This window comes from Homarus americanus, unplaced genomic scaffold, assembly GCF_018991925.1.
Source record: "Homarus americanus isolate GMGI-L3 unplaced genomic scaffold, GMGI_Hamer_2.0 scaffold32583, whole genome shotgun sequence".
Classification (NCBI taxonomy): Eukaryota; Metazoa; Arthropoda; class Malacostraca; order Decapoda; family Nephropidae; genus Homarus; species Homarus americanus.
Genome location: NW_024713129.1, coordinates 4753430 through 4776060, shown reverse-complemented (window position 1 = coordinate 4776060; position 22631 = coordinate 4753430). Strand labels below are relative to the sequence as shown.

The following is a 22631-nucleotide window of genomic DNA, read 5'->3' as shown; positions in this document are numbered from 1 at the left end:
GCCATCCTGGTACTCAAAAAATTTCAGCGAAACGCTATCAAGGGTCTGCAAAGTCTCTGGATATGGACAAATCTCCGGTCAAGGTCTCGATGATGGAATCGTCTGACTGTTGCGAAGGAAGTGAGACCCCTTTGCCAACTTCAGAACCCAATTCTAAGTCCCAGACACTTCAACAGATGTCAGCTCAGGCTGGCGCCTCCTCTCCAGAGATGCCGACTGATCTTCTGATCTTCTTCCGGATGCCTCCGGTGACGAGATCCCAACTAAAATTAGACTGGCAGCTGGGGCCCCTAGCACAGGGGTCACCTCAACTGATCTTCCATCTGGGGAGCCATCTCCAGGGGTTAACTCTGGTGTGGGAACATTGGATGGGTCTATGTCTAGGTCATCTGTGGCCACAGTCACAGACATATCTTTCAACCCTGGGGCAGGACAGATTGGCCCAGCCCTACTCAAGATGCCCCCCCAGTGCCGGATTTAGACCTGTGGAGGCCCATGGGCAGCCTCTTTGTGGAGGCTCCCCTCATTATAACTACCCAAGAGGGTGGGGTGGTGAGTGAAGCGAGCCTAAACATCTGGGAGTTCCAGGGGGCGCTGTAAGCCCCCCGGGAAAATTTTGAAATTTGAACACTTCTTTGGAGAATTTTGAAGCCATATGCAGTTATATTGAGGAAATTAGAACATTCCACAATATATGTTTGTGGAATTCTAAATATATTATTCGCAACACAAACAATAGCATTCATAAAAAATATACGGTTCATAGGAAAACCAGGTATTCATGAATTTCAAGGAGTCGCTAGCCTAATTTCTGTCACGCTTTTTGCTGAACATAGTTTTATGTGATGGAATAGATAAACATGAATTTTAAAGAATGAAAATAAAAATAATCCAAATGAATAAACAAATATATAAAATATTGTAATATGTGGAGGCCCCTGGGCAGCTGCCCACTTTGCCCACTCCTGAATCCGGCCCTGTGCTCCCCCCCCTCCCCTCAGCAGGTGGATTGGAGGAGCTGCACAGAGTGGTACACTCCCGGTTCATCCTCCAGGCTCCAACAACCAAACTAAGCCTGTGCCTAACTGCCTCTTGGGGGCCACACACTTGTGTACCCCTACTTAGATTCCCAATAATCATGGCTACCATCATCCAATGGAATTGTCAAGGCTTACAAGCCACCTCAGAGGAGTTCCAGTTGCTCCATAGCAAATTCTCCCCTATATGCATTTGTCTCCAGGAGATAATGTTAAGTGCCTATGATCATCCCCCTCCCAAAGGTTATTTGGCTTTTTACTCTCTTCAAAATTCAGCCCAGACACATCATGGGGGCACAGCCATCCTTGTCTTGGACAAGTGTGGTGTACCCATTATCCATCCCTTCCCCATTTCAAGTGACAACTTGCAAGATTCATATCCAACATACTTTTACCCTATGCTCCATTTACCTCCCTCCCAGTACACCAATTGCCAGGGAGGATTTGATTTCATTAATTCTTCAACTTCCTTCTCCTTATCTTATCCTGGGTAATTTTAATGGAAGGCCAACCCTCTAGGCCCTAGAGGGTGGCTTGATAATTTTGATCATTGAAGAGATGGATCTGGGCATATTAAATACTGGTGATATCACCCATTATCATGTCCAGACCAACACGACTACAGCCATAGATCTATCATTGTGCTCAGCAGACTCTACATTCTTTCCTGGAAGTTCTCCCGGCCACGAGTTCCCCGTTCGAGGTTAGACAAATCGGACTGGGACTTGTTCAAGGAACTAGTGAAGGTAGAAAGGTGCATTGAAGAATTTCCTTCTGCAGATGAAATGGTTGAATACTTAGCCACCCTCCTCTTATGCGTTGGTCACTGTTTCATTTCTCGAACCTCTGGTCGTGTAGATCGCTGACATGTTCCTTGGTGGTCACTACCGGTGCCATAGGACAGAAATTTATCATGTGGAATACAAACATGCTAGATGCCAAGCTCATCAAGCATTAACCCCTACGCCCCGGTTGACATTCCGGAACGTTCATCTAGGGCGCCCCGGTTGACATTCTGGAACGTTCATCTAGGGCGCCCCGTTTAACATTCTGGAACGTTCATCTAGGGCGCCCCGGTTGACGTTCCGGAACGTTCATCTAGGGCGCCCCGGTTGACATTCTGGAACGTTCATCTGGGGTGCCCCGGTTGACATTCCGGAACGTTCATCTAGGGCGCCCCGGTTGACATTCCGGAACGTTCATCTAGGGCGCCCCGGTTGACATTCTGGAACGTTCATCTAGGGCGCCCCGGTTGACATTCCGGAACGTTCATCTAGGGCGCCCCAGTTGACATTCTGGAACGTTCATCTAGGGCGCCCCGTTTAACATTCTGGAGCGTTCATCTAGGGCGCCCCGGTTGACATTCTGGAACGTTCATCTAGGGCGCCCCGGTTGACGTTCCAGAAAGCACGCATTTTCGTGCCATTGTTTGAATGCCCAGTGCGGGTTATTAGGTTCCAGCATGACTATTTGGTAGTCACACCACACACAGGGTAGCGTGGGTGGGCTCAGTGCAGTTAGTACGCATTAGTCTGTCACCACGGAGAGTCGTCCCTCAACCTGGCGACCGACTGCATGTGTCGCCAAGCACTTTTTATGAAAAATATTGCAAATAAAATAAATTCTAAATGAATTATTTATAGGCAATAATTATTATGATCAGTAAATATATGCATGACTGGCCATCCCGGACACAAAGGCAAGCAGAAAATGGCCGCTAAGTGCGTAGTGACCATGAGCGCTCCATCAAAACAACACTGTCCCTTTATCTCCCTCGCCACTGTGGCCCCAGGGAAGTCTCCAGAGGGTCAATATATAGTTTTTCTTACTTTTTTTTATTGTTTTATCATTTAAAAAGGTTAAAAATTAATTTTGGAAAAGTTTTTTTCTTGATTTACCCCGCATGGGGGTATGGCCAGCGGCACCCTAGCCCGGGGCGTAGGGGTTACATGTACATCACCAATCTTTTTCCTCATGTGTCTCCTCTCTAGAGGAAAAAACCCCTTGTCCCAGGTATTGAAACATGTGCAGCAAATAGCAGACAAGTTTTCATTTAATCCTTCCCCAGTTCTCACGGCTAATGATAGCAGCTCAGTTGCCACCCCTCAAGAAATTGCTGAGCTTTTTGCCACAGCATTTTCAGGGGTGTCTTCTATGGCAGCTTGATCCTCAGAGTTTATGCGCGTGTGTGGAGTAGAGGAGTCACAGGTCCTGGATTTTGGAATGAGAAGTGGTGAGACATGCAACATCATGTTCTCAATGAAAGAAATGAGAACTGCCCTCTCACTCACTGGAGATACATCACCAGGGACCTGATGATATTCCATTTTTAATGCTACGACACCTTGAAGTTGAGGCACAGACCTTTCTATTGAAGCTGGCAAGAGGGTGCCTTCCCGTCCTGATGGCGGGAGGCTACTGTCCTGCCTTTCAAGAAGACTGAAAAGAGGGTCTTCACCCTCTGGAATATTGCCTCATAGCCCTGGTCTCCTGTATCTGCAAGCTGTTTGAAAAGACGAACAACTGGCAATTAGTATTTTTTATTTATTTTATTTTTATTTTTTTTACAGGGAATAGCCCACCCGGGCACAATCATCGACCCACAACGGGGCCTAGGGGGCGAAAAAATAAGAGTAAAAAGAAATTAAAAATAGAAGAGAAAAAGATTTTATCAATCTACACCATATCATTCTGGCTTCCAGAAGATACATTCAACAACAGATGCTCTTGCTTATCTTGAGTCCTTGGCCTGTGAGGCCTTTGCTTGTCGCCAGCATCTCATTGACTGGCCGACACCTCATGGTGGCGTGCCGGGGGTCTCTCCTTAGTGCTGGGAGGGTAGTTTGGAAGGGGAAGTCCTCTCCTTTGTGGAGGAAGCTGACTTTGTATGCAAGCTTTGAGTTTTATCTATTTACATTTAAATATTTTTTATGAAAGTTCTTTGCCATTTATTATTTATGTTTTATGCCTTGCACTATTTGATTTTCGCCTTCTAAGCAGCATATGAATTAAGCTGTTGCCTCACCATGGATGTAATTACCACAATGAATCTGTCAATATATTCTCTTAACAGTACTTATGTCCAGTACTGTAAATTTGTAGATTTAAGTAAATTTTTATTTGGTAATGTACTATGCTAAGTGACTACCCATATTAGATTAAATATCACATACAATATTATATGGCATAAAAACTTTAAGAAATAAAAATACTGCACTACAGCAGACTGTACTTGCTTAGTAAGTACCATGCCCGAAAATATGCGGGGGTTTGGGTCTCAACATGGTAGCAAATTGCCAAATTCGCGAACATCATTTGCTGACCAGGAGGGGGAGTATATTTTTCATATGTACGATTTTTAATTTTTTTTATTTTTTTTTATTTATTTAGTTATTTTATTTTTTTATTTCTATATTTTTTTTAAGTACAGTGAACCCTCAAAGATCCAGACTAAATGGGGGGGACCACGTGTCTGAAAATAAACAATTGTCTGTATCTTCCAGCGAATGTACTAAATGTATAAAAAAGATAAATAATGATATAAAAACACGAAAAATACAGTACCGTATCTTACAGCATATAAGACACATCCCCCATTTTAGCAGTGAGTACTGTGTATTTCCCTCCTGTAGCCATAGTTTTCTTAAAATAATATGTACTGTTCCCGTAAATGTGAGGAATAAATAAAAATAATACCAATATATAAGTTACAAAAAAAAAATACAGTATTGTCAAACCAGTAAATAAAAATCAAATGAAAGTTTAACACAGTCGCCATTTGCATACATTCCCTGCTTCAACATAGTAACGGAGACCAGCTGGGACGCTTCCTCTGCCAATACCCTAGCAACGCTCCCTTCCCCACATGCCGCGCCTCCCTACCGCTCCCTCACTAAGCCAGCTAACTTGTGTGCAAAGAAATGTATATTCCCTTTATGTGTTTGCCCTTTGGACAATTATTTCTTTTACTTTTTTCACAATATTTATGTAGAATGGTGTGTGCATGTAACAGTAAAAATAAGTGAAGATACAGTAGTTACGTATATCTACCCAAAAATACGAGTTGAAAAACAACCATAACACCTCACAGCTTGGCCCAGTAGCATAGTGGTTACAGTGACAAGTCTAACCTAGCTACAGTGCCATGATTAATCACTATCAATTGCTATTCTAATAATAACAGTAAATCCAGTGAAATATGGCAGGGAGTGAGGAGAGTTAGAACAGCAGCCAAAGCGCAAGCTAGCGGTCACTCAATCCCTTACTCGCTCCCGTTGCCAGGCGTACGTGTGGGAGAAATATCTTGTAGTCTAATTTGAAAACGGTGATGGGCACAGTGATAAACAAATTATATAAACCATGTATTTTCCGATGATAACATAATAAGAAACATTGTATCATTACTAGAGTGAATGAATTAATATTCCCACAAACAACAATTGACAACCTTGTTGTAAAAAACAGATTAACACTGACCATTGCATGCTGGCTGCTTGTGTAGAGACCGTTCCTCACTCCCCTGCCACTGATGAATGTCATGGTGAATGATGATGATGATGAAGGCAGGGAAGTTACAAGTACTCCTCATCTGCCTCGGAAGAGGAGGCCAGAGCTGGAGGTGGCAGGAGGAGGGTTGTCCATGTCGGAAGAAGAGGTGCACAAACAGAAGGAACATGAACAGGAGACTGAGGCTCTCTTGCAGGTTTAGAAGGTGTAGGGCTTGGAGTGGATGAAGGCAGGAAAACATGGTGAGTGGAGGCTGGGCAACCTGGTGCTTGAGTTCCTTCACTATTTCCTTGTAAGGAAGCAGGAGCTTCTCCATTCCTCTCTTGAAGTTGACTGATCTTTCGATAGAGGGATCGATGTCGAAAAACATGTCCACCAGTGCCCTACTAGCTAGCAAGCAGCTGCTGAGGCCCATGACGGTTAAGGTGGGCACCTCCTCCACTTCACCTTCTTCTTCCTCTTCATCCTCACAACGCTGCTCCTCGACAAGCTTGGCCAGCTCTTCCTGAGTCAGTTCTTGCCCAGCATGGCCCAAGAGCTCCTCTTGCACCACTTCCTCCTGCTTGACGGGCACCTGGACGATGTTCTGCACATCCTGGTCGACTGAGGCGGAGTGAGTGCGTGGGCCAACCTCCCGGGGCAAGAAAGACACCTTGCGGGACGCTACAAAACTCACGTCCTCCCAGTCCCAACCGCAAACATGCTGCCAACTTTATCCCTTTCGCTGAGTTTCCCACACTTGCCATTTTATTCTGGCTACCGCCAGACCATTTTATTCAGCTTAGGGCAACCTCCCGCAGCCAAAGGGTTAAAACTACCCGCAGACATTCATTGGTACATCCAGGGTGTCGTCCGCGAATAATCGAAGCTGTGAATTAAATATCCATGATTTGTAAGGGCATGCTGTTAACTAGCACCCTATATTACCCTCCCCACCCCAGTGCCAAATAACAGTTAACTTTAACTTTTATTGGAGTGTAGCAGCTTAGTGGATACAGTGCTCCTCTCCTGTCTTAAAGTCATGAGTTTGTGCCCAGGGACTTCCAGCTGTAAAACTTGCTTCAAATTTGCCTGCTGGTAACTGGAACACCAAGCCGTCAGATACATGGCTAACCCATGCAAGCATGGAAAATTATACTGTAAAATGGGGGTGGTGATGATTAGGTTTCAGGCAGCTTGGTAGAGAATGTCTGTGTAGTTCAACTTCATCTTAACCCCTTATTTATGGGGCTCTTCCTGTGCTGAATAAAATCATCTGGCATTAGCAAAACAAAATGTTAAAAGTGGCATTGCCATACATTTAGTGAAGTGGTTAATTTCCTTTTTATCTCTCTTTATTTTAGCATTATCAGTCTGTTTATGGATCTATAAGTGTACAGTATTTATGGTAGTATGATAGTGAAGAGATGAAGCTTTATTCCTGATGTCTCATCACAAGACTTTTTCAAAGGAATGAGTCAAGTGACGAAATGTCAGGAATAAAGCTCCATCTCTTAGCCGTGTTTCCTTCACTACCATACTACTATCTGTCCACTTTGAACAATGTCCAAGTGTATTTATATATTGTGTCATTGTGTTTTAAAGAAATTACCTGTCATACTAAATAGAAGGAAGTACTACTTGCAGAATGTCTCACTTTACCACTCTAGCTTGATGCCTTTCGCCAGGCCTTTCATATCTCCATTAGCCAGTTGTAGGTGTGTGGTCATCATGCTGCTCGATCATATACTGTATTGATCTTAATAACTTATGGGGAAAAATAAGTTCCATTCCTGAGCCCCTGAAGACCTGAAACAAGTTTTATATCCTGCTCTGTGTGTGTGCGTGTGTGTGTGCATGTGTGTGTGTGCGCGTGTGTTCGTGCGTGCATGCGTGCGCACGCGCAATTGGCAGGTCGCCAGGTTAGATGTCACTGTAGCTACTTTGCCTTACCTCTCCTCTGACAGGTGAAGCTGTGTTATTATTATTTTTAACTCATAATTTCAAGTATTTTATAAAAAAAATTTTGCTTTGTTATATGTGCACAGAATTGTTCTTACAGAATGTGCAAAAAAATACAAGAAATAATTATCTTAAGGTCAAAAACATAATGATAATAAAAACAGTTTTTATGTCTGCAGTAGTCAGTATGCAATCGTAGAAGGGGAATGGGGGAGCAGGAGGGGAGTGTTGGTGGTGGTGTTGACTGTTGGTGGTGAGTGGTGGTGGTGAGTGTTCATGGTGGTGGTTTTTTAGTAAGAGTGTTACACTGTACCCTTGTTTATTTGGATCATTACAATTCAGATTTTGGTTTAATTTTTTTTTTTTTGTGAATTAAGCAATTTGAATTAGGAATGAATTTGATATACCGGTAACCATGTGGTTCCGAAGAGTCGATTATTATTATAGAAATATATTATGAAATTGATTAAGATGATTGAATTATCGGAATAAAGTATGAACTATACAATATTAAGATACAAAACCATGTTTGTGTGCGTAGCTGGAGAGGGGAGGGAAGGAGAGGACAAATCACCACTTCCTGTGCTTGTCAGCCTGTTATCACTTTATATCAACAACTTGCAATTTCACCATACAATACTGTAATTCCCATCTAATTTAGGTTCATTTAGTGCCGGGTTACTAAAAAATTATTGAAAAATAATTAATTTTTCCCCCCAAATCCCACGCTCAATCCCAGATGAGCTATTGCGCCATAGTAAATTCCAGGGCAGGAATGCACTAACATCTGACTTAAGTCTGCCGCGATAGCTCACATAGTTCAAAATCTTAGTGGGGGCTAAGTGAAAACTTACGTTTGCATGCTGAAAACAAACTTACGATTGTCGTAGCCCAAGGCAGTCGTGGCTAAAGACTGTACAGTGGTCCCTTGGTTAACGAGCACAATTCGTTCCAGATGGTTGCTCGTTAACCGAAAAATTCGTTAACCGAAACCATTGTTTCAATGGGTTTTTGGGTAATTGGTTCCAGCTCACCGAAAATTACGTACAAACTAAAAATAAATGCAGTAAAGCAGTGTTTTTCAAACTTTTTTTACTGCGACCCACAGCCAGAACAACAATTTGAATTGCGACCCATTAAACCTAAGTGTAATGATATGAAATGAGTAAATCAAAGACAAACACTGTTCACAATTTTCCTTTATTTAGCATCGACAAAACGGATGACATGAGAGGTAAAGAAAGAATCAGGAAATGCTCTCCTTGCAGTCGCTTCCTAGACTGTGGAGTGTACATTACAATAACCAAGCCTAAATTATGGTGCATTTATTTTTATTTTCTTGTTTATTTTTGCGACCCATTTTATTTTTTTTTCTTATTTATTTTCGCGACCCATTTTATTTATTTCGCGACCCACTGAAGGGTCGGGACCCATAGTTTGAAAACCCCTGCAGTAAAGTATACTTTCTTTGAGGTGTGCATGAAGAAGGCTCCTGGTTGATGATGATGATGATGGGAATTAGAATGGGGCTGGAGGAGAAGGGAGAAGAGAAGGCATTTGGGTGGAAGAGAAGTCACCCCATGCCGCCATTTCACCCATAAAATTTTAGTTCACTTGGTGTAATTCAAGATTATTTTCTTTAAATCAACACTGCACTATATATTATCAATATGTAAAATATATTTCAAAATGGCTAATAATTTGACTGGAAACACAGAAAAAAAAGCATTTATGTTGAAGAGTCTCAAACAAGATGTTCCTTCCTCTGAACCGATAAACAAACTGACGCCAAGCTTGGTGTGTTGAGTGGCTGTTTGGCGTGCAAAAAAGTAGTTTCCTGTACCGTACTTCAATTATCTTCAATAATTGTTAAAATGACTAAAAAATTTAATATAAAACTTTTAAAATTATTGAATAGTACAACCTTCTTGATATTTACTAAAATGGTAAGGAATATAAGCCCTAAAACCGATTACTGTATTGACAGACTAATACTACAGCTGGTGAGCAGCCAAATGCAGGCGAAAACATGTTGGGAAAAATTTGTAAGGAATTCATTAACCGAAATTTTTTCGTTAACCGAAGTGAAGAATCTTATGATACGGTAATTCGTTAACCGAAATGTCGTTAACCGAGGCGCTCGTTAACGTAGGGATCACTGTATTATGCCACATCAGCTGACAAAGGTCACCCAATCAGAGTTACAAATATTTTTCTGTCCCTTCAGCCAATTGCAGAGTGAGTGCGATGATGAAATAACACTACACTTGAAATACACATGGAAGATCACATTCACCACAATACTACGGCCACACAATATTAGCTGCGAATCAACAAACTCACAACTGAGTTTTATTTATTCCTTTATTTTATATTTATTTAGATGCCTTCTTTGCTTTATTTTGTAATTATATTTATTATTTCTTTTTCTACTTTCAATCAATCATATTCTGTTCTTTCTTTATTAAAATTTCTTTAATTATTTCTCTTACCTTCTTTCCTCATACTTGGAGAGAGAGAAATATACAGTACTGTATAGAGGTATAGGCGTGTGGTGTGCGTGTGTGGGGGAGTGACCATTACCCTCTCGACTTTGTGTAAACAAAAGAAGTTGGCGGAGGTACGAAGCATCATGCATACAAATTTGTTTAACCCCTCTGCCCCAGGCTAGGGTGGTGCCGGCCGTACCCCCCACGCGGGGTAAAACGAGAAAATATCAACTTTTCTAAAAATAATTTTTAACCTTTATAAATGATAACATAATAAAAAAGACGTAAGAAAAACTATATATTGTCCCTCTAGAAACTCCCGTGGCACCTCAGTGATGAGGGAAATAAAGGAAAAGTTTTCTTTTATGGCGAGCGCTCGCGGTCACTGCGCACTTAGGGGTAATTTTCCGCTTGCCTTTGTGCCCGAGATGGCCAATAATGCTTATATTTACTGATCATAATATTTATTTCTTATAAACAATTAATTTAGAATTTATTTTATTTGCATTACTTTTCATAAAAGGTGCTTGGTGTCACACACTCAGTCTGTCGCCAGGCTGTCTGGATGTGTTTGTGTTTGGTACAGCAAGTAATGCACATAAATAATTATTGGAATAATAATTCCACAAATAAATACATTTATAACATAATCATACCATTGTTTTCCAGTAATACTACACCACAATACAACTACAGTACACTACTTTTAGCAATATTACTTTGATACAACATGATAAAATGGACAAACAATGAAAATGAAACAACCAAAAGTAGGTAATCACATTCAGGAAGCTTCCCTGTGGTCGAGCGTGGAATTAGGAGTGGTGCGTAGGGGAGGAGGTGGTGGTGGTGGTGGTGGTGCGAAGCAGTGGTGCTTCCCTGATGCCTCGAGGCGACCGAGCGTGAGACGGACGACTCTCCATGGCGACAGGCTAATTGCCTTCTAACCGCACTGAGTCCACTCATGTTACCCTGCGATTGGTGTGACTACCAAATAGTCATGCTGGAACCTGATAACCCGCGCTGGGTATTCAAACAATGGAAGGCACGCGTTCTGGAATGTCAACCGGGATGCGTTGGATAGATGTTCCGGAACGTCAACCTGGGCGCGCTGGATGGACGTTCCGGAACATCAACCGGGGTGCACTGGATGGATGTTCCGGAACTTCAACCGGGGCGCGCTGGATGGACGTTCCGTAAGCAAAATACAATACTGTCCAATATTGTAACTATCATGAATGGCAGTCATAGTAGAATGAGTGAGAGGGGCAGAATGTCGGTGAGACATAGTGTGTAGAAGGGAGGGAGGAACGTGGAATTATGATTTAGGTGGTGATAATAGAGGTAGTAGATCTGGTGGTGAGAAAGCAGAAAGGTGGAGATAACTTACCATTCGTAATAGTAGAACATTCTTTCATTAATCCCCAAATGGGTAGTAAAAACTTGTTTTCGTTATAGTGTGGATTCGTTTAAAGGATTAATGTTCAGTGGGGACTCACTGTAGTGTTGTAAGTTTTTTGACCCTGTCTTCAAAGAATCTTGGATCTGCCCCTGAAGGTATTATTGTAATCTAGAATAGCAAAGGTATCTGTAACATGTGGTGTCTGAGGTAGCCAAAAAGGAAAAAGATAGTAACAAAAGCTTGAGAAATAGGAAAGGATAGTGTAGTAGGAGAGAGACTCTTTAAGTTTTGGAATGCTTGATACGCTAACAAGTGTAACATTGAATCATGGTTTTGTGTGACCATTACCAAGTACTGTAATATCATCTTTTTACTAAGATATTATTAACTTATTTACTGTGGCATGTATTCCTAAGAAGCAAGATAAGCATTGCTTACCCTATAGCAAACGAATTTTGTAATTGTTTAGTTTATCATTCTGCATTTTTGTTATTTAAGTCTAGGTGAATTTAAACCTGCTGTAATAGGAGTCCAGACTGTTGAAACTTACAAAATAGGAGCGTTACCCAGAAATCTCTCAATCCCGGAAGTGCTCCGCACCATTTATTCCGTCTAATAGGGAGATTACTTTACTATTGAAGAGGCAGTGGAAAAATTTAAGAAATTGAAGGATGGAACAGAGGTAATAGCCTGAGAGTGAATGTGGCAAAAACGAAAGTATTAATTAGTGGTGTGAATGAGGGACCCTTAGTGGAAAATGGAAAATAGCCATGTGCTGTTTGCAAGAAAGGTGTCAGCAGCAACTCAGTACATGTAATGTGCAATGAGTGTGAAAAGTGGGCACATAGAGGTGTAGTGGAGTAGATGGCAGACTGTAGAATGCTGCTGACTTTAACCCCTTGTGTATGGGCTCCCCTCTGCTAATTTAAATCGTTTGGTGTAAGACAAATAAATTATAAAAAAGTGGCATCTCCTTAGTGAAGGGGTCAGTGGAGATAGCCTACTAACCCCTTGTGTACAAGCTTCCATATGTGCTGAATAAAATCATCTGGCATCAGCCAAATAAAATATTAAAAGTAGCATCCCCATAGTGAAGGGATTAAGTGTTCTGTATGTACACAGCAAGGCTGGAGAAACTCGGCATTGGGGATATATCCCTGGACTGTGTCAATGAGTTCTGTTATGTAGGTGACATGATCAATGCCAAAAGGGGTGCTGAAGCCTGCTTTTAATTGTAAGAGTCAGAAGTGGCTGGAGGAAGTTTAGGTAGCTGCTACCTTTATTGATGGCAAGAAGACCTTCCCTCCGAGTGAAAGGAAGAATTTATGCAGCTGGAGTGAGAATTGCAATGTTGTATGACAGTGAAATGTGGGCAGTTAAAGAGAATAACATACAATTATTAGGCTTAAATGAGAATGGTGAGGTGATTATGTAATGTGACACTAAATGATAGGAGGCCTTGTTCAGTGCTAAGAGAGTGGCTGGGTATTGAGAGTACAGTACGTACTGTATTGACAAAGTTTTGCGCAAAGGCAGACTGAGATGGTTTTGGCATGTGGAGATAATAGATAAGACCAATAGTGTCATGAGGTGTCTAAGCCTAAATGTGGAGGGGAGGAGAGAGCCTGGGGTAGGCCAAGAATGACATGGGGAGAGGCTTAAGAAATGACATTAGAGTTAGGAAACTGACGAAAGAGACTGGGCAGCATGAAGAATTGTCATCAGGTAACTGTGGCCAACCCAAAATGGCCATAGAATGATGATGATGAAACCTAATAAATATATATTTACTGCAGGCTGTGCCTTGGGAAGAGCACCAGCAGCAGACCCCTGGTAGGGAGTCAGAACACAGTGAAAGAAACCATCATTCAGCTGAACAGTGTTTCAACCCCCACCTCCCTGTTGATCAGCATCAGCAAGACTTGTCCATGGAGGAAACTGACCAGAGAGTTGTTGTCATCAGTAATGTTGGTGAAGAACAAACTGTGGTGGTGGAAAAGGGACAAATGGTAAGTGTAATGGGATAGGGTTGGTGAGAGAGGACCAGATGGTAAGTTGTAATGGAAAAGTGTTGGTGGGAGAGGACCAGATGGTAGGTGTAATGGCAAAGTGTTGGTGGGAGAGGACCAGATGGTAAGTTGTAATGGCAAAGTGTTGGTGGGAGAGGACCAGATGGTAAGTTGTAATGGCAAAGTGTTGGTGGGAGAGGACCAGATGGTAAGTTGTAATGGAAAAGTGTTGGTGAGAGAGGACCAGATGGTAGGTGTAATGGCAAAGTGTTGGTGGGAGAGGACCAGATGGTAGGTGTAATGGAAAAGTGTTGGTGGGAGAGGACCAGATGGTAGGTGTAATGAGAAGGTATTGAAGTAAAGGAGGATAGATGAGAAGTGGTGGTAGATGGGGGCCAAATGCTAGATGATAATGGGGAATTGTTGGTAGGAGAGTGACTAGTGTTTGGTTTAAGTGGAAGAAAGAGGGGGGCAGTAAGGCTTGGTGGAAGAGAGACGGCTAGTAAGTGTTGATGAGAGACAGACAGGTTGTAATTGTCGGTTAAAAGAAACGTGTTTAGTGGAAGAAGGGAACTGATAATAAGGAAAGGGATGGGTTGGAAAGGATTAGTTTGGATGCACTAATTGGGCAACTCATGTAGAGTCAGACAAACCCAAAGGGTGAAATCCCAGATCCCAGGTTTCATTCTGATATAGTAATGACTTTAGCCTACGGTAAGTGATTTGGGGAATTCCAGGTTATTTCCTCTTGGAATGACATGATGGTTTTGTCCTCCAGGTTTTCTCCCAAGGGTAGCCAAATTTATGGAAAAAAATGATCGTTGTGGTTGAGTGTTTTAACCCCCCCCCCCCAAAGAAATTAAATATAAAAATAAATAAATGAATAAAATAAATAAATTCTGGTTAAAAAAGGAGTACAGTAAACCCTTACTATTCGCGGGTTTGCAATTCGCTATTTCAACTATTCGCGGTAAGCAAATGGTGGTTAGCATACAAGCCTCTCCTGCAGCGCAACGAGTCACCCTATGCACCCGCACCATCTCCTCTCTCTTTGTTTGCACTCAACCATTGCCTGCTATGCAGCATTTCTTGTGTTGTACTCAAAACTTTGTGTTTCTTTGTGAATTGGCCCCTAAAGGATTGCCTAGTATCAGTGCTAGTGATGCTAGTTGAGTGATAAATTTAGAGACCTCAAAGCCAAGAGGAAACAACCACTCAGTCAACTGCTGCCACCACTCCACCACCCGCCTCCCCACCACGTGCCACCCCACCACCCGCCACCCCACCACCCATCTCCCTACCACGTGCCACCCCACCACCCATCTCCCTACCACCCACCTCTCCACCACCCACCTCACCACCCGCCTCTCCACCACCCACCATTCCACCCACCCGCCTCTCCACCACTGCATCACCCTCTTCCAACAGTGATCCTGATGATCTCCCTGTGCTTCAGTAACCAGATTTCAGCCTACTGTACAGTACACTCCATCAAGCTCCAAACTTCCATATACTGTATGAAGGATAGAAGTATTGGTGATTTGAGTCTCTCATACACAGTATAGGTACTGTATACAGTCATGCACTAAGATAGTATACAGTAAGATCTCATATTTCGTATGATTTCATTTCGCGAGCACTACCTATGTAACCAAGTCCTATATTTGGCGTAAAATATCGTGAATTTCACGAGATCCAGCAAGCTGAATGCTGGCCACTGTCTTGAATGACGTCACAGCCCTCATACCAGTTACAGTCATTTCTGCTACAACTCGTGTTTTGTCAACGCCAATTGGTTGTAGCGCGATTGATGAATAGGGGAACGCGAACTTTTGCATGCGAATGTTGGCTATACACGATTCCATCCTCAATGTTTTGATTCCATCCTCAACGTTTTAAGCGTGGCGTGGTGTTATGCAGTGTTTACAGTTCACATTCGACATCACATGTTCAATTGATTTGTGTCTTTTGTTTGTGAAGCGCTTTTTGAGAGGTACTCGGTAAATTTAGTTTTTTTTTTTTTTTTTTCAAATTTAGCTGTTACCCATAAATACTGTATGAAAAGAATAAGTAAAAAGAATGTTTCACCGTGAAGACTAATAACGGTTTACACCAGCGCTCTCTGTTTACATCACGTTATCAGTTGAATCGCACAGTTTTTGTTGATTGCTTCGTGATTTTTGCTGTTTTCTCCAATATTGTAGTATTAGTGATAAATATGGAAAGACAAGGTAAGAAGAATGTTTCCAAGAAGCGTTTTGGTGATCAAATTGCCGGTGGTGAACATAAAAGAGGTTTACAAGAACGCAACTATTGCATTGTATCCCGCGCCATCCTAGCGACCGCCCGGGCTGCTATTGTGTGTTTTTTTTGGGTGGTGCTATCACCTGTCGAGTCAAGATAATGGCCTCTACCTCTACTGGGGGTCCGACTGGTGCTGGTGGGGGTGGGACAGATCCACCTAAGCGGCCAAATAAGGAAAAGGAGAAGCGGGACTATCGTAAGGGAGTTAAGTTTGCCAAGTACTCGATGCAGGATAAGCAGCGTGTGATTAAGTTACTTGAGGAAGGCCTAAAAACTAGTTTCCGGAAAGCACAATCAGGTCAATAAAGGCAGAATTTGCATCATTTGGACGTTATACATGGGAAAATCAGAGGTTGATGTAGAGTGGCCAGTCTATGTTGTTATTTTTCTCATTAGTTTATGTATTTGCATTTGGCGCAATTTTTCCAGTCTATATTGCTTGCGAAATACAAGATCTTACTGTAAGTTGCTATTCGCGGTTTTGCCAATTCGCCCCATTCCTTGGAACCTAACCCCTGTGAATTACAAGGGTTTACTGTACTGTACAGCAATATCAGTGTCAAGTACAATTAATAAAACAAAGTGTCGACCACCCTGCCATGCGTAACAGTGTGAAACATCGTGCGAAAACTGTAAACATATATACTGTACGTACTAGTGATATCCCCGTTAGCCAGAACAATTGATGCAGAGCACTTCCAGGGATAAGAGACTTCCAGGTAACCAGACGACTTTCTTAAACCCTGAAAATCCCTCATCGTGGAATTTTTTTCATTTACTGGGAAATGATTCCGAGTAAATGACGCGTCTTTCACAGACAGACACTAGCCCACAACCCCAGAATGTTTCTGGGTGCTAGGAAAAGTTTTGTGAGTCTAAATTACCAGAGTTTGTAAAAGCAATTCTAATTAAGTTAGAATCTCCATTTCTTTACTAGAATAATCCTGAATGGTTTATGTAAAAGTTTGGTTAAATAAATATATTTAAAAAACAAAAATCTATATCATACTGGCTTGAATGGAGCTCTGTGTTACAGTAAAGACAGCTGAATTTTCTACTCTTTACGGGACCATTTTCCTGAGTATAAACGACACATGAAGCATAGAATTGTATTTATTTATGCAAACACCACTGTACATGTACCATACATTTTTAATACTGTAAACAAAATAATGTATCCTACTATTATACTTTATGTACTGTACTCACCAACAAATGCTGTCATCTTGAACCAAGAGTAGGCAGACACTGTCCACTCAGCTGAATGTAATATGTAACTGTAATCACTTGCGATGGAGGTGGAGTGGAGGATTAGTGGATCATGTTACTGACCTGATCTGATGCAATGTCAGGTCACTCATTGTCAGGATAGGGATTAGTGGGTCTCATGACATGAAGATGTCTTGAATAAAGATGAAAGCTAATGTGTTCCAGTGTTTCCCACTTACTGAATGTGCACTGTATTATGTACGTACAGTAACTGTAATCACCTTTTACATTTTTAACACTATTCTAGGCTGATTTTTTTTGTACAACAGAAATTGTATGCAAAAACAGCAGCTAGCGAGGGAACAACCTTCTACAATGGCAGAAGAATATGAACTAAGCGATCCAAGCAGCTAGGCCACCCACGCTCTTAACATAGGGATGCATTGGAGCATGATGCAATCTCTCGGAACTTCCTAAAAATTCATTCCCAGGCCCAGAACAGAGAGATTTGGAGAGTTTTTGGAATTTTTCTCAGAATATTCTTAAATATGCGCCTGTTTTCAACCCCAGAAAATCGTTTACAAACACAGAATTGAGATAAATTTTTTGGAAAAATTCTGAGCAAATTCAATTCTGGCATTTGGTAAGTTCCAGTACAGAGGGTTTCCGGCTAATGGAGATATTACAGTCGGCCCTTAACATACGCGGGGTTAGGTAAAAATCCGTGTACTTTTGCTCCCCCCCCCTTCCCCCCCCCCCAAAAAAAACCCTGGTCCCCCATGTCCTTATTTACTGTATATACCTGTGTGTAGTTCGAGTTTTTAAGACCAAATTATTTGGCAAAAAATTGGGGGTCAACCTCTAAACGGGTAATAGTTTTGTTAGGTTGAAAAATATTTACCAGTAACTACCAGTAAACAATGGAAACGACGCACCACCAGCTGTGAGTGTCGGTACAGTTGCCAGGGCAGATCTCTTGCGTCATCATAGCAAGCCCAAAGTAGCCAAATGCATGGTATGGTAAGCACAGGATGTGTAAAACATAAAGTAATCATTTTTTAAAGTTTCTTTATAGATACTGTACTGTATATAAATTTTTGTTCATCAATCTTTGTTAATTAAATTTGAAACAAAAGAAAACTACGATACCGTATTTTCATTAAAATATTACATCACAAATATATTTTACCTTAACTGTGACTGAATGATTATATTCTCAGAAATAAATATGGAAATGTAATATTTTGGCTGAAATAACGTACATATTACAGTGGAAAGTGGGATAGAATCATGACGAAAACAATGACTTTCGCTTTCTTTCGTTGTTCAAAAGATTTTACCGTAATCGCTTTTCGAATGGTTTTTAGTTAAAAAACTGTTGTACATGTACTGTATTACAATAATATTCTATCCTATCATTAGCTTCATAATCCCACAACTGAAAACCATTCGAAAAGCGATTACGGTAACATCTTTTGAACGAAAGAAAGCGAAAGTCATTGCTTTCGTCACAATTTTATCCCACTTTCCCTTGTAATACGTACGTCATTTCAGCAAAAATATTACATTTCCATATTCTCAGAAATAAATAGTAGTTTTGTTGAAACGTAATGTACAGTATTTCATATAAAAATGCAAAAAGAGCTATAAAAACAATACTGTACACCCGTAATGTACTGACTGGCATCTCCACTCGTCCCCGTCCCTGCTCCCGCCTCCAGCGTCACCACTCCTACCCGCTCTATCCCTCCGCCTCCTCCACATCGTCACTACTGCCGACAACAAACACAAATGTTTTGTGAATAACTGCACCTCCACTTCCTGTGTACAGTACTGAACTGTACTGTGCTGTGCATTTTTACAAACAATAAACATGGCAAGAAAAGCTATAAAAAAAAAGAGATAAAAATTTCACTTTACTGTACCGTACCTATCCTCGGCGACAGGACTGGGGTCATCGTCACTCAATTCCATAACGGGTGGTGAAGTGGGGGCGACGGTGGATTCAGCTGCTTCCTCACTGCCGCCAGTGATTGATGGTGTTAAATCTCTCCTTCGGCGATCAAAGAACATGGTGATGGGGAGTTGTCGTCTCTTTCTTTTCATTTCTTCCATGATGTTTTTGTACGGAGCAAAAACGTCATCCATCCCTCGCATGAATTTCAGGGCACGCACCATGGATGCTCTTTTAGGGGCCATGGTAAATGTGGGTAGCAAGGGTAGCAACAACAATTCTGATGTTGACACAAGCGTGGTTACAGCGAGACTGACTGAGTGAGGGAGCGCGGGGTGGGGTGACGACGTGCTATGCGTGTGTGTGTGTGTGGGGTAGTGGGCGGTGTGCAGTGTTCGGTGCCGCGCGCGATTTGAATGTACTTCAGTTACTTCAATGTACAGAATATTTCTCCGGCGGGGCAATCCGCGTATTTGCGAATCCGTGTATGCTAAACCCGCGTATGTGAAGGGCCGACTGTACTGGAGTAAGTTGGTTGTTATTGCTCATTTCCTATTCTATCAACCTTAGGATGGTTGATACTTATTTTACTGACTGTACTTAGAAAGTTCACCCCACTTAACATTCCAGCTGTATGGGCTGTGGTGTCAAAGGAAATCCTGACGCATATGCTACCACCTAGCAAATATACAGAGCATTTATTTGCAGCACACAACAAGCATTATATTTAATTTTTTCCAGTTCCATGTTCTCAAAACATTTACCTCCAATCACATATAGTTTAATTTCTAGGCAATTGAAACCTCATCTACTGTACACTGTATAAAAACACTAACCCAATACACTGGTCCCTCGGTTAACGAACACAATTCGTTCCATAGAGTCGTTCGTTAACCAAAAATTTCGTTAACCGAATCCATTGCCTCAATGGGATATTGGGTAATTGGTTCCTGCTCACAGAAAAGTACATATACAAAGTAAAAAAAAAATGCAGTAAAGTACACTTACTTTGAGGTGTGTATGTAGAAGGTTCCTGGTTGATGATGATGATGAGAATTACAAGTGGGGGTGGAGGAGAAGGGAGAAGAGAAGGAAGTGGGGATGGAGGAGAAATCACCTTTCTGGGGAGCCATGCTTGAAGCAGTCATTTCACCAATAAAATTTTAAGTTCACTAGGTGTAATTCAAGATTATTTTATTTAAATCAACACTGCACTGCACTACAGTATATATTATCAATATGTTAACTAAATTTCAGAATGACCAAAAATTTCAATGCAAAAATATTCCACACCAACAAAATCGATGTTCACTCCACTGTCAACAAAGCCACACTGACACCTGGTGAGTGAGTCAAGCAGCTGATGGGCGCACAAAAACTAGTTCCCTGTACTTGTACTGCATATACAGCTCCTCCCCGACTTACTTCCACCCGCACTTACGACCTGCCTCAGTCATACCAAAATTTGGTCAAATTACATTATTTTTGAGTGCCAAAGTCAGTACAGACAAAATTTTCATCTGTAATTCACTTTAAAATGGCTGGCAAGCTTAAAAGTGAGTGTTTTGTGGTGCTGAGAAGAAAAAGAGACCCCCATTTTAGATTTTCTATGTATTATTTAAGCATTTCCGACTTACGACCATTTCGACTTACGACCTGGATGTTGGTTCCTAACCCCGTCGTAAGTCGGGGAGCAGCTGTATTATCAATACAATATGTTAATTAAATTTTAAAATGACTAATAATTTTAATATAAAATATGCAAAAATATTAAAGAGCACTACTTTCTTGATATTTACTCCACTGGAAACTAATGTAAACAACAGATTACTGAATTGGCAGACTAGCCCATCAGCTGATGCTCACAACAAAACGTGTTTGTCGTAAGGATTTCGTTAATCGAAGTTTTGTTCGTTAACCGAATTGAAGATCCTTATGGGAGGTAATTCGTTAATCAAACCATTCGTTAACCAAGGGACCACTGTATTTGGTAATACCATAGCTAGTCGCTGTATAGTACTGCCTCATACTACGTCCTTCACGGAAGAAAATAACGCAAATTACTTTTATATGGAAGCCACTTATTTCCAATCACTTTCAACACACTGTAGAACACAAGTTTGTACAAACAGATAAGATACTGTAAAACATTAAATACTGACACTGACTAATATCACTTGAATGGTGGCCCTTCTTTAACAACTGTGATACCTTTACACTCAAGTGTATGCCCGTATTCATACGCTTATACAGTATTTATGTGGATTTTCTTATATAGGTACAGTATATGCATAAATTTACATGTTATGTTTACTACAGTATTTACACAATTCCACCACATTCTAGTAATGCTTTAAAGTGTGGTACTGCTCAAAGCATGGTTCAAGACAGAGCAGTGCCACAGAGGCAAGTAGTTGTTGTCTGTGGCCTCATCCAAGAGTTGCCAATTACAGTATCACTTTATGCCATTTCTAATATTATTTCCTGATGATTTTCTTTCAAATTTGATTGGGTGCAAAATTTCATGTCCAATGGTAAATAAACTTCCAAAATCAGTACAGTTTTTATCCTTTGATGGGTTAGTAGGTAGCAATTGCCATCTTAGGAATTAAGGTTTAATGAACTTAATGAGGGCTTAGCAATCGTCTGGAAACACCAGAGTGTTTATCCCTAGCTATACAGTTGTTGGTAGTTCTTGCCCCTTTTGTCCTGGAAGAAGAGATTGTAGTTTGCCAACTACATTTCTGTCCACGCTGCTTAGTTTGAAGGTTGTGCTCCATGTGAAGGGGTTAATGGAGTTAGGTCAAACTATGGGAGCTGGATATCCTCCAGTTAAGAGGCAGACTGGCTATTTGTAAGAATCAAGAAATCAGAATTCCTGGGACTTTGAATTGATTCTTAGGATAAAAAAGAATGAGAAGCTTATTAGTCTTGAACCAGTTTGACTTTTAAGAGGTGACAGGGCTATGGCTACTGGAACCTGTTATAAAATGGTATTTCAGAATTAATTACTATACTCTTCATTTTCCCAGGTGACGATGGATGAGAAGAGATATGTCATAATACACGAGGAAAATGAAGGACAACAACCCATGAAGTTTGACAGCTTTCTGGCTCACGTATCGTGATATGTACAGTACAGTGCATCATTAGAATTGTTTTTTGTATACTTTGCCACTTTTAAATGACCTTCATTTATTAAATTATGCTTGTCATGATTTGTTTTCATTACTATTTCCTGAATTAAGAAAAGGATATTGGAATTATTTACATCATAATTTCATAATGAAAAATTTGTCAGGATAGTTTGAGCAAAAGTTTCAGATTTTTGGTTTTATAGTATTCAGTGTTTGAGACATTTTTATACATAAGGATGCCTTGTATTACTTTACACTTTACAAATATTTAGCTCATCTGAACATCCCAGAACATATTAACATAGCAAGAATTCATACACTCAGAAAAGGTTAAAGAAACCCAAAATTGAAAATACCAATTTATTGAAATCACAAGTAATAAAAAAGTTTTACTTTCAATAAAAGTTCATCTAATGCTACACATGAATTTTCATTTAAATGAGTCATATTAATGATTTACATTAAGCATTTGATTTATATTATGAATGACATAATACTAACATGCATTGTCATTCTCCGCTCATAAGCCTTGTAATGCTTAATGCAGGAAGCAATAAAGTAAACAGTAATGAAAACTAATATATAAACACTTCACAAAAGCCTTGTCACCAATTTTCGTTCTTTAGGATAAAAAAATATAGTC

General features: G+C 40.9%; 1 protein-coding gene across 3 annotated transcripts in view; it reads left to right on the top strand.

Annotated features, from left to right (window-relative positions):
• The window catches only part of LOC121866348, a 56028-nt gene extending 33962 nt beyond the window's left edge, over positions 1-22066 (top strand). For 2 of the 3 annotated variants that reach the window (XM_042365976.1, XM_042365970.1), the window contains exons 6-7: positions 13172-13384; positions 21884-22066. In XM_042365976.1, coding sequence (XP_042221910.1) covers positions 13172-13384; positions 21884-21979 — 309 coding nt within the window. In that variant the 3' untranslated portion in view covers positions 21980-22066. The remainder of the gene's footprint in view (positions 1-13171; positions 13385-21883) is intronic. The other variant, XM_042365983.1, reaches the window with a different exon arrangement.
• Positions 22067-22631: the final 565 nt, after the last annotated feature.